A 12776-nucleotide genomic window follows, 5' to 3' on the forward strand; every position below is an offset into this window, starting at 1 on the left:
GACATGTAATCACATTCAATTTAAACAGTTTTTGGTGTCCCAAGAACACCTCTTATATACCATTCTAGTCACTCTCCTTGTGTCCTTACTTCTGTTGTTTTGAGTATATTATCCATACACATGTTGCTCCTTTCATAAGTGAGTGAAGTTGCTCAGTCGTATCCGACTCTGTAGCCTGCCAGGCTCCTCCGTCCGTGGGATTTTCCAGGCAAGGATACTGGAGTGGGTTGCCATTTCCTTCTCCAGGAGATCTTCCCGTTTCAGGGATTGAACCCGGGTCTCCCGCACTGCAGGCAGACTCTTTACTGTCTGAGCTACCAGGGAAGCTCCTTTCATAGGCCATCACATTACCAAAGCTGTTTACAAAGGCATTGTCAGCTGTGTCAAATGCCTCACAAAAAAAATCATCTAGGGAATCCCCTGGTGGTCCAGAGGTTAGGACCCCTCACTTCCATTGGAGAGGGCACAGATCACTGGCTGGGGAAACTCGCATGTCATAGGCGCAGCCAAAAAAGTCTGTACCAGTGCCATTTTTCTTCATCCATTTATCAGTTCATTAAGAGTCCATCGTAAACATGAGGAAGAGTTAAAGCACATTCCCTCTCTTCCCGTAATGTTCGTTCTCCCACCATATTCACTCCTAGGATGACAAACACTAAGGTGATTCTGATGCCTTTACAACACAACTGTTGAAGATGTGGCCAGGGTCACAGCAAGAGATGTCTAAGTGTGAAACCATCCCCATTTGGTCCTGTGGTAAAGGTGCTTAAAGTTTTTTGTTTGACACTTAGAGAACTGCTTAAAAGTCATCTTTGCTTCATACCTTACATTTGCATATACTTTCATATGCATTACCTCACTGAACCATTACAACAATCTTGTCATATAGGCTATGATTATACATATTTTGCAGAAAGGAAACTGAGCCTGGACGAGGTTAAATGGCTTGCCTGAGGTCACCACAGCATGAGGGGGAGTGGCGGTACCCACCTCCAACCCAGGATTTCCGACGCTTCGCAGCACACTATTGCAAAGCTGTCTCTTTATGTTGGTTTGTTCTGAAAAACAGAATATTGCTCAAGAAGTGCATTCAATAAGAGACGTTAGAGGGTTTTTCTTTGTTGTTGTTTTTACTATAAAGACAGAAACTTTCTGGCTAGTCAGCGTGTCAGAAAAGACTTCCAAAGTCGATCAATAAGAGGACATCAAATCATAGACACCAGTTTTGATAGTAAGTGCTTTGGTAAAATAAGTCTTAACACTGGTTTTCCAGACTACACGGCACACTGAACGGTGCGTAGAAAAAGCAGCACTGTGCACAAGCAACATGTGCACACGTGTGTGTCAACGTTCTCTCCCCAAATGTGGCCGCAGAAGAAAGCGCTAAGCAGACTGAAATAAGATAATATTTATGGCTGAAGAAATTCGACTTCACATAACGGCAATTATGAACAAGATATTTTCCCTAATAAAATTACTGCAAAACAAAATCTGGAGAAACTAAGTGTTTCCCTATGTCTTCTTTATTTTACTCCATGTGCTCAAAAATGGTTGCGGCAAAGAAAGAGTATAGCAAGCAGAGGCAGAAGAGTCCTAGCCAGACGGCCTCTGCTGAGGGTTGCTTTTGCTTTAGAAACTGGAATGTGTCCAGGCTTGATTTTTATTTTCAATTCACATTTCAGATCCAGCTCCCCAAACTCTTTGATCTTTCTCCCTGTCTCCTTACCCGGAAGAGAACCCTTGGCCTTCTCAGCTGGGAGCTGGGAGCACACGTGGAAAGACTGGCTCGGATCCATATTCTTTCCAAATTTAGTCACACAAAGGGGCCTGCAAGGGAAAAAAGAAAGGATGAAAGCGGCAGCCGCCAGGACTTCAAAGGCCGCGCCGCCGCGCCGGCCCGGCGCAGGCGCCGCCCTCCGCGGATATAAGGCGCGGCTCGGGCGCGCGGGCGGCCTTTCTGCGCGGCGGTTCCGCGCGCGTCCCCGGCCCGAGGGCGGGTGGACTGGGGACCCGGCGGCTGAGGGAGGGGCCGGAGGGCGGGCCGAGACAGGTCCTCACACCAAGTGAAAGACGCCTGAGAAAAGTTTTCAGAAAGGAGGGAAAAGACTTTCACGTCCAGCCCAGGAGGCGAGCCGTCCCGGCGGCCCAATTGTATTCCAGCTCCCACACCCGTGCCATCCCTTCCTGGGGATCCCCTTCCAGACTTTCATGCCGACTCCTTTGCGCCGGAGGCCGGGTCCCCGCGGGGGGTTGTCGGGGGGTCCGGACGCGAAGCCGAGCCGCGAGGGCGCGTGGCCGGCCTCTTCCCGGGCCTCCGCAGCTTCTCTGAGCCTATCGCGGGCTCCCCTTGTCCTAGTCCGCGAACACCCCGACTTGCCTCTTCTCGCTGCGCGTGGGCAGAGGGTCGGCCGGCCGAGCCCACAGGTCGTGGGGTGGGATGCGGCCCTCCCTCGCGGGCAGTGGGAGGACCCGGCCCGCACGATCCCAGCAGACGCCAACGGAGGACTCCAGGGGCGCGCGGGCTCCTGCAGCCGACGCCGCGGGGCTGCGTTAGGCTGCGGGCGCCCAAGAGCGTCCGCCCCGCGGGAGCCGGGCGTCCGCAGGCGGCCGGATTGGGGAAGGACGTTTTCACGGTCCCCAGAGTTCTCGGTTACCCCGGAGGGTGGGGGGAGGCTGAGGGGCTGAGTTTGCATTCGGAGGAGGCGAGAAGAGGCGGAAGAACCCCTGGGACACAAACTGCCATTTCCCGCCCCAGCTTTCCGAAAAGTCCGTTAAACTGAAGATGCCCACAGTTTTAGTCCCCTGGTGACGCCGGCGTGGGAAATGGAGGGGTGTTGGTGTTCCGTCCCTGGAATCACATTATTCGTTTTTCTAGTCCTTCACGCTCGCGTCTCTCTCTTCCAGCATCCTTTTCCGTACCCCCTCCTCCGGCCACCTCCTTCCTCTGGGATCCCACCAAAGTTGTCGCTGGGAGAGAGTCCAGGCCACACAAAGGGGGAGACCCGGAGCCCGGGCGGGGACTTAGGGCTGAGGAGGCGGAGAGGGCTCTGAAGGGCACCGCGCTTTTCTCTCTTCCCTGTAATTAAGTACTCATTGGCGTGTCTGCAGCTGACTTGACTTGGCAGCGACCCCTTCCCCCCACAGGTAGGAGGGGTCTCTGGTGTGGGTGGGGGTCAGTCTAGTCCCCCTGTCCGCACCCGCGGGGGGCTGGGCTGTATGCACCCTGCCGACTTCGAGAACCGTCTTTGCAGCCCCCCTCTCTCCCTGTTCCGGCGCAGGGTGGGCGCTTCGCCCCCCACGCGCAGCGCGGGCGTCGGCGCCCGGCTTAGAAGGAAGTGTTGCTATAAAACAAGTCACAGTTCGCTCCCAATGTAAACCCCAACCAACCAAAGCCACCAAAAGGGGAAAAACCAACAGCAATCCAGTCCTTAGCAATTGTTTCACGGTCGGAATTAAATCACATCAAAACGCCCCCTGAAACCCACATCCTGAAGGAGTGAACCTGCAACAGCTAACCTTCAGTCGTTCGCTCGAGTTCACACGAACAACCTGGCTCTACATCCGAGAGAAGGGGGCGGCGGTGTCTCTCGCTCGCAACACCCACCAGGTCCCGGACCTTGCGCCCCAAAAGGCGGCTGTGTATGTTACTAGCAGTCCCACACGAATTAGAAGAGACTTCTCCGCGACACAAATACCTTTGCCAGGAACTTCACTGAACCTGTAAAGGAGGGAAGGAACGCCTTCCCCGGGGTTGCCTCGCCCGTCCAGTGTCTCCCAGCTTTTCTCCCTGAAGAGACAGACTTCGCGTGGAAATGTCCATCTCCCTCCCAGACAAAGCTTTAAAAAAAAAAAACAAACTTGAATGAATGCTTTCTAGAAAAGCCCCTTTTAAATGCACCTTGTCAGAAGACTTGCAACAATGCTAAGGACAATCAGCGAACGAAACACCCCGCACGCCACGGGGAGAGAAAACAGTCACGCAAATAGAGTAAGACGCTGGGTGATTTCGTTAGAAACAGTGTTTCCAAAGGTGAGGTTTGCCGCAAAATGTAAAACGCAGCCACCTACCCTCAGCCCTTATAGCAAACAGTTCCCACTAGTTATTGTTCCCCCAATTCCCATCTTCTCGAGCTCTTAATCTCCAGGACACCTGGAGCTGAGCTCCAAATGACTCAGGGAGTCCAGATAATTAACATGAAGGAGTAAATGGGATTCGAATTAGTTGCGACACTTTAACGGGGAGGGGGGCAGATGTAGGAGCCGTCATTTAATCTCTTTGGCTTCCAGAAAATCCCCCCACCCCCACCCCTTGACAGTCTGATGAAAAGGAATCTCTACTCTGGCTGTTTTGGTGAAACTGCATTTTCCAGTTCTTTTCCTGTCCGTCGAATTGGCGCATTTATGGGAGGACTTTTTACTTTGTTTTCCCATATTTCTTTTAGAACAGAGGGTATGTGTGCTCAGTCACTAAGTCGTGTCTGACTCTGAGACCCCATTGACTGTAGCCTTCCAGGCTCCTCTGTCCATGGGATTTCCCAGGCAAGAATACTGGAGTGAGTTGCCATTTCCTTCTCCAAAACAGAGGGAATAAATGTCTGACATAGCTACATGTTCACATCTCTGAGACATCACACTCACCGGTGCCTAGTGAAGTTGCATGTTACCAACCAAAAAGTAAAATTGGGTTTCCCCCCATCTTTTTAGTATTGCCTTACACATTGTAGAAAATATTCTTTAAGGCATAGCATTCTCACCTATTTGCAGAGGATTTAATGCTTTACTCTCTCTGGCTCCCATCACCAGCCCTTTAATGTTACCCTAACCTGAGACACAAGGAGCGGGACACGACTGAGCGACTGAACTGAACAGAACCTGAGACAGAAATTTTCCCTGTGACTACTGGCCATGCTCTATGAGACCAACTGAATGCTTTAAATGATAGTTTTACAAATTGTTTCCTAGTGGATTCCCATCTCAAGTAATTACCAATAAGCGATATTTTGAGTGCTCGTTTAGAGCATTGTTAACATCTTTACTTATACGATGTCTAGCAGCATGCAATTTCTCCCTTACACAAAAGAAGAGGGATCTTTACATGCCTATTCCTATATAACAGAGCTAAAGTCTGATTCTGTAATGTTTTCCCCATTTTCAATTTAAGGGAGATGGAGACACATTTCTTCCTGTCTCTTGTTTACTGTTCTGAGGTTTTACAGATGGCTACTGTATTGGGTATAATAATTTTGCCTGGATTTTTAACTGAGGGAGTTTGAGAGCCAAGGAACAAAATGTGATGTGTTTTCAAACTTCAGCTTCGTTTATACTGTAACTTTCACAAAGCATCTCCTTAAAAGTCCTGTCCTTGTACAAAATGCATCAAAGAGACAGTGGAGGCTGGGAAATTTTTGAGGTTGAATTTGGATTTGCATCTTCAAGGGTCTCTTTGAGCCCGAAGTCTGAGGTGCCAGAGACTGCCCTGTCCTCCCTCCTTCTACCGGCTTCACTCTCCTGGGTCCTTTTGCCTCTCCCCCCGCCCCCAACTTGGGTGGTTTTTTTCGTTCTTTATGAGGTTCCCACACATTGTGGCATGTATCTTCGAAAATACACGAGCGACCTAGTGTAACTGTGTGTGAGCATCCTATGGTGAGGATGTAATGAAAAAGATCTTGCTTAAAAAGCGATAATTACGATTCAGTCTTCGGTTTTTTCTTCCTCCTATTTTTCTCGTTAAGTCTGGAGGTTTTATTTTTGTTAGCATGTGTTCCCTTGTCCTTTTACATGTATTTAGGAAAGCCACAACTCTTTCTTGTTCTTCTTGCTTCCGTTCTCTCATTAGTTGAGCAATGTGTTATGTTTCCCCTTTCCCTTCTCTGTGTCCCCGATTCCCGCCTCATCCCCTCTGTCAGAGCATCTATCACTGTGGTGTCGATCACAGCTGCGGCGGCTTCTCTTTCATCTTCTTCCCACTGCCAGAGCAAGGGAGGGAGAGGGAGAGGCGGAAAAGAGGTGGGGGAGAGACTGGCGGAGGAAAGAGGAGGGTGGGTGGGAAGGGAACAAGAGAAGAGACACTTAGATGATGAAGTTAAACCGCTGGGGCAGAGTTTCTTGTCAATTTCACGCGGGCAAAGCGTGCCTTTCGTGGGTTACAAGAAACGCCGGGTCCTTCCATCCCTAGCCAAGTTGCCTGAATCTTCCCCCTAGGCGCGCGCGTACACACACACACACACACACACACACACTCCCCCTCCCCCCCCCCCCCCCAAACCTAGGACTCGTCCTACAGGCTCTGGGAAAAGAAAAATAAAAAAGTCCTCAATCACCACCTCCTTCTCGCCGTCCCCCTCCCCCCCCGCCTTTCTCCCCCCCCCACCACCCCCACCCCAGCGGGCAGCCAAGGAAAGCTGGAGGCGGGGGAGGGGAAGGGGAGGAGAAGCGACGCAAGTGGGCAGCTTTTCAGCGCCGGCGAGGCGCGGGAGGAGGAGAGGCGGCGGGGAGGCGCAGCCGCTCACCTGCGGGGCAGGGCGCGGAGGAGGGACCAGGCTGTGCGCTCTGCGGCGGCGGAGGAGCTGGGACGCATCCGCAGCTCCGCACGCGGCCAAGCTCCAGGCGTCTCCCACCCCCTGGCCGGGGGAACCGGAGGGGTACAGCTCTTTGACAAGCGGCCCGGCGGAGGCGTGGAGAGCGGCGAGCAAAAGAGCGAGCGAGCCAGACTGAAGAAACTCGAGCCGGGAACAAAGAGGAGTCGGGCTGTGTGTGTGTGAGTGTGTGTGTGCCGGCTCCAGCTCCCGGCAGAATCTTTTGGGTCCGAGGTCCCTGCTGTGACGCCCAGAGACCCAGTAGTGCCCTCCACTGCCGACTCCCTGCGCTCGCCGGCACAAAGTTTATTCTTGGCAAACTTCTACTCTTTCTCTTCCCCTCCTCCTCCGCCCCCCACCTTCTCCTCCGGCAGATTGAATGCGCCTGGAGAAGGAAAACCGAAGCGAAAGGGAAGGAAATAAGAAGCTTTGAAACGGACATCTCCAACCCGGGTGGCTTTTTTTTTTTTTTTAGTCCTCCAGGAAGTGGACATTTCATTATCTTCTGATTCTCCTTACACCGTCTCTACTGGGGTAAACGGGGCCGTTTTGCCCAGCTCGCTCCTTCTCTCGGGAAACAAACTCCTGGACCGTCATCCAGGGAAGCTAAGGTGGAGAGATCTGCGAAGAGTCGCGCCGACAGACCCTCCCCTGCACTTTGGAGAGTCGAAATCTCCTCCAGAACCGGCGTCCTCCGCGCGCAGACCCCGGAGACGCCGGGGCCGTGGGGCGGCCGCCCTGACAGCCTAGCCTAGCGCGCGGCACAGACGCCCCCAGAGGCGCCGGCCGCGGCGGTCCTCGCCGCCCTGTGTTGTTCGGCCTCGGGGACGGGCGCCGGCGTCGGTCTCCGCCGAGTGGGAAGGCGCGGGCGGCCACCGGGGCTCGGGTGCCGCTGCAGCAGCTCCGGCCGCCGGCTGCCAGCCCAGCGCTCTCCAGCCCGGCTTCCGCCCTCTCTACTCCCTGACGCATCCTTCCAATTCTCCTTTTCCTCTCCCCCTTTTCGTTGATCCCTTCTCTTTTCTGCTGTTGCCTGGGGTGCTCCCCCCGCGGAGCGGAGATTACACAGTGGTCGGGATGCCCCAACTCTCCGGGGCAGGCGGCGGCGGTGGGGGGGACCCGGAACTCTGCGCCACGGACGAGATGATCCCCTTCAAGGACGAGGGCGATCCTCAGAAGGAGAAGATCTTCGCCGAGATCAGTCACCCTGAAGAGGAAGGTGACTTAGCCGACATCAAGTCTTCCTTGGTCAACGAATCCGAAATCATCCCGGCGAGCAACGGACACGAGGTGAGCCGGCCGCTGCCCCATCCCTGAGAGGCCTGCCGGGTCCCGGGGAAGAGCCGAGGGAGGAAGGGAGGGAAGGCGCCGGGCAGCCCGGGTCCCCGGTAGGTCTGCTGGGAGCGGGATGGGGGGTGGCTGGGCTTCTGGTCTGCGTTCTTCCTGTGTGTGGGGTGGAGGGGAGTGCAGGGAAGCGTCCAAGTGTATCAGTTTTGGCGTTCGGTGACTAAACCGTTGGTTTGCGGCCAGGAGAACCTGCGCTTAACCCACTGACGTTTCGCCTTCGGCCTTTTTGGTGGGGTTCAGAGGGTGCAGTGCATTAAGGCGAGGATGTCTGAACAGCGGTCCTGAGAAGTTCTCCCGTAGGACGGAAAACAAAGTGCACCCGCTATCTCTCGGTAGATGTCTCTGCAAAAGTGCGTACACCACCAAAGGCTTAGGTACAGACGAGCAGAGCCGCAGGGAGAGAGGAAGGGGTGGCGGGCCCAACCGCCGCCGAGCGGGGCTAGCGCTGGGCCGGCCCGCGGAGGGGGCGCGCGCCCGGGCGGCGGGGGCGGTGCGGAGCCGGGTCCTCTCCGCCGCCGCGCCTGCTGCCGGAGCCGTGGGCGCGCCGAGCTGAGCCACCCCAGGAGGGCTCTCTCACTACCGGCTGGTTTTCCCCATCCATCGCCACTTAAAGGGGAAAAAAAGCACGCTTATGTTTGGGCCCGAATCAGGCCTTAAATCTATGCAGAAGAAGGGCGAGTCAGAGAGAGGCAGCGGAAGCCAGGGCACCCACTCAGGGGAGGGTGGAAAGCGCTTATCTGATCTCTTGGCCCGCTGCGGGCGATAGCGTTGGTAACCCGAGTAGAGTAAATAGAGACACGTGGGTGCTGGCGAGAGCAAGCCGCGAGCGGGACCTCGCGGAAGGGCTATTTCAGGCCTCGCGGAGAGCTTCAGAGGTGGGGGAGGCGGATGGACCCTGATACCCGACACTCCACTGGCCACCGGTGTTCAACAACTGGAGACGCTTTGGAGGAAATCCGGTAGAAAAGTCCTGACACTCAAATGGTTTCACCAACGCTTTTTGCCTCCAAAGAAATCTGGAGGGTATATTCTTTTTCCTTAAATGGCATCCTTCTGCCCCCAAAAAGAAAGCCTGTGGTTTTGGGGGCGGAGACATTTTGTGTTTTAAACAGCAAGTTTAAGAGCACCTCAGAATTACCTTCTTTATCCCAATGGCAGGGGTGAGTAACGCGTTTTGGAAGGCCCAGGGCCTGGGTCCTAAGGAAAACATTGGGGTGTTGTCTCTCCCCTGAATCTTTCATCTCAACATGCCAACTTAGGGGGGAAACTGGGGTTGCCCAGAGCATACCTAATTCCACTTAAAAGATTTGTGACTGTGTATTGGGCGGGGAGAGGAGGTCACTGGGAGGACACATGTCCAAGGAACCAAATAGCCTCCGAAACACTTGAGGCCAAACTCGTATTTGTAGAATAGCCTTTTCAAATTTCTGCCCTTTTCCCTTGCCCTTCCTTTTTCTATAAATAAATTTGCCACCCACTTCACATTTTCTACATGTTTTTGCCTGGGGAGAAGGGAGCTGTGTTTGAAGCCCCAGAACTCAGGTATTAGGGCTCTGTTAATCTTTGCTGGTGATAAGTGGGCATGGGGCAGACCCAAGGAAGATGCTGAAGGGGTAATACCACCGATTTGCACGTGGTTGAATCTGGGTGGATGGTGGTTACCAGAACCGATATTAGCTGGGCTACCTTTTAGATGTCTGTAGCTCGACTCTCAAGTTTTCCTCCCTTTAACCACAGAATAGTTCACTTTTCTCTTGTAAGCTCGCACTGACAGCCATGGTAGCTTAGGAATAGGGGAGCTCCTGCTGTAATTGGTTTGGGACAATGGCCTAAGACCCCCACTTGTGAGTCATGGGCTTGTTTTTATTTAAAATGTCATTTTTGGTTGCAAAATGATATTTCAGCCTGCTTTTAATCATCTCTGACTGAAGTAAATAGTGGTTGAAGAAACTATCAAAATGATCAACCCCCATAACTGAAATTCCTATCATATTAGGTATCCATGTAGTCTTGATGTATTTTAGTAAACAGTGGTCAGAACAGCATGTGGATTGTTGACAGGTTCATTTCAGTTGTTATTGTCATTTGTAGTTTCTAGTACCGTAGAGGTAGTTCTCAGGAACACATTGAAAAGATTTCCCAGGACTCAGTCCTAGCCTGTCCTCTTAGATTAATAAAACAGGTAGATTGAGTTGCATCTAATCCCCCTTTTTTGAGTTACCAGTGGATATGCACTTATATCATCATTGTCACAAACTCTAAAGCAATTTTCTTTCTTTTGGGGGTGGGGATTTGTGCTGGTAGGTGGCCAGACAAGCACAAACCTCTCAGGAGTCCTACCATGACAAGGCCAGAGAACATCCTGATGATGGTAAGATGCTAATTCTACTTCTCCCAACTTTATTATTTAACATGTACAATTTGTGAATATTGGTACATTTGCTATTTTTATTTGCATCCAAAAAACTCGAAGCATATGTAATAAGATTGTGCCCATTGTTTGACCAAAATGGTAAAGAAAATCCAGAAAACTTATTGCTTACCTCTAATACATATTTCCATAATTATAAAACTGAATGAGTTAAGGGCTTTTGAATTTCCTTTGGCTTCCAGATTCTTTATGGAAGAGAAATGTCTATAATGAGTATTTCTCTTTTCCTCATTTTCCCTAATATTCTAATTGTCATACATCTTTAGTATTTTTTTTTCATGCATTTTTACAAACAGTGACAGTCTACACCGATTTATTTTCCAACAGGAATAGTTTCAAGTGGGTCTTCATTTGTTTGCAGTTTCTTGTTTTAGTGAGAAGCCAGGCACTATATGCACAGACTAAATACAGCTCACTAAAGAAGAATCTAATATGTAAAAATATAACACTTTAATCTTAAAATTAAGAACTATGCCTATGAAACATGATGGATTTTCTCCCCATTTCTGATTCTTGCTCAAAACTGTAAAAATCCTGCGTGTTTTTTTTTTGAGACTTAAGGAGAACTCCCTGTGACTTTAAAAGAATCTGTGATGTCTAGGGTTCCCTTGTTGAACAGCCTGCATTTCTGTTCTCCTTTAATTACTTACAATTGGCCTGACCAGAATGAAGGGTTCGCACATACATGTCAGCCAGGGGAAGAAAGGAAGAGAACTATAATATCAAGCTTCCTTCTGAGCCTCAAAGTAGATACACAGATAAAAGGGAAGAAATGTATACACTGAACACACACACGCAAACGCACTTTTCTTTGGCAGTGTGATATAAATGTAGCACATAAAATTAAGTCTCCTGGAGTTAATCCTTCATAAATTTGGGTAGTTTCCCATATGCTAGACACAACTTGCTCCGTCAGTAAAATCTAGAAAATTTCCAGAAATCCAGAAGTACAGGTAGAATTTTTTGTTTGCCTATAAAGTGGAGTGTAACTTTAGGTGTATAAATATATATGTGTGTGTATAGCTGAATAGCCTAGTGTATTTATATTATAGCTTTGTAGGCCTTTTTTCATGTGTCTGTATTTCTTAGTCCAGTTTGTTAGTATTAGAGCAAATTAAGTTAGATGGATAACACTTATTTTTGTAAAAACACCAGTCAGTACTGGAAGTAAATTGAACCACATGTTTTTAAAACATCTGGTTCACTGCTAAGCCATTTAAGAGAGTAAATACTGTCAATATAAAATAGAGCATAATAACCCAGTTATAATATTTTGTAAACAATCTCATGTAAAGTCTAATTTATAGTAGAACTATTAACTTTTCAATGAAAAATACAGTGATATAAAAGGAAGTCAAAGCATCATTGATTGTTCTTTGCCTTCTCTTAGGAAAGCATCCAGATGGAGGTCTCTACAATAAGGGACCCTCTTACTCGAGTTATTCTGGATACATAATGATGCCAAATATGAATAATGACCCATACATGTCAAATGGATCTCTTTCTCCACCCATCCCAAGAACAGTGAGTAACATGCTGATGTTGCAAATTATTTTCAGAAGTGCAAATTAATTTGTATTTTTGGCAAAATGTTTGTTTTTTTAAACTTACTGGAAATGCTTTCATTATATATGACCAGTTGTTGCTAAATAAGACATGTTATAAGGAATGGCTGCCTTAAAATGGTGCTACTTTTTGATATTTTGACCTTCGGATATTAGCTTTTGGTTTATTGGTTAAGATGAATAAAAAAACAGATCATGAGCTATCATGATATCAAGTGAATTTAAATCAACAAACTCATGATTTTATGAGTATTATGCTTTCTACTCTGATGAGAGAGAGAAATTGATTTAATCTTTCAATTAACTAAGTGGTCTATGGCTTTCACTGCTGGTAAGCTATGTAGAATCAGAATTCCTTTGGCTCACTTGGAACTGAACATTGGGAATGTTACTTCAGCTTTTAAAACAGTGTCTCATTTTGTTGTGTTAGCTAATGTTTCTTTAAAATCAGTTTAGGTGTGGGGGAGCAATGAGCTATTTTTACTTTATTGTCAGTTGCTAAGAAGTATCGCTTGAAAATAACTCTTAATGAAAAAAAATTTTTCTTTTAAGTGGTGGCTCAGTTAACTTTTAAGTTCTGAAAATGTGGAGGCATTAAAACTGCCTTATACATTACGGTTAACATGGAAACCTCAATTTATACAGTAAGAAAACATCCAAAGGGTAACTTCTGTGGTACCTGAGTGTGAAATGGAGTCCTCCCTGAGGTTCATCTCTTTGGAGGTAGTGGTGGATTTTTACTGATCCATCAATATGTTTACCTTCTTTCTGGCCTCACTCTCCCTGTGCCACCCAAAGCCCAATGAAAAACATGTATGTTTGGGTCTTGGGGATCATGTTTCAGTCTAACTGGCCTTCCTG

General features: G+C 49.3%; 1 protein-coding gene and 1 long non-coding RNA gene across 12 annotated transcripts in view; one reads left to right on the forward strand and one right to left on the reverse strand.

Annotated features, from left to right (window-relative positions):
* The window catches only part of LOC109560120 (uncharacterized), a 231463-nt gene extending 224815 nt beyond the window's left edge, over positions 1-6648 (reverse strand). For 3 of the 4 annotated variants that reach the window (XR_011567083.1, XR_011567085.1, XR_011567086.1), the window contains exons 1-2: positions 6510-6648; positions 991-6018 (exon numbers count right to left, since the gene is read on the reverse strand). This is a non-coding gene — a long non-coding RNA (uncharacterized lncRNA). The remainder of the gene's footprint in view (positions 1-990; positions 6019-6509) is intronic. The other variant, XR_011567084.1, reaches the window with a different exon arrangement.
* The window catches only part of LEF1 (lymphoid enhancer binding factor 1), a 117013-nt gene continuing 110781 nt past the window's right edge, over positions 6545-12776 (forward strand). For 2 of the 8 annotated variants that reach the window (XM_019962331.2, XM_019962330.2), the window contains exons 1-3: positions 8388-9079; positions 10224-10290; positions 11741-11874. In XM_019962331.2, the coding sequence (XP_019817890.1) occupies positions 9071-9079; positions 10224-10290; positions 11741-11874 (210 nt within the window). In that variant the 5' untranslated portion in view covers positions 8388-9070. Of the gene's footprint in view, positions 7863-8387; positions 9080-10223; positions 10291-11740; positions 11875-12776 lie in introns of those variants that run through there. The other 6 variants (XM_019962327.2, XR_011567082.1, XM_019962328.2 and 3 more) reach the window with 6 other exon arrangements.

The sequence above is a fragment of the Bos indicus genome, chromosome 6, assembly GCF_029378745.1.
Source record: "Bos indicus isolate NIAB-ARS_2022 breed Sahiwal x Tharparkar chromosome 6, NIAB-ARS_B.indTharparkar_mat_pri_1.0, whole genome shotgun sequence".
NCBI lineage: Eukaryota > Metazoa > Chordata > Mammalia > Artiodactyla > Bovidae > Bos > Bos indicus.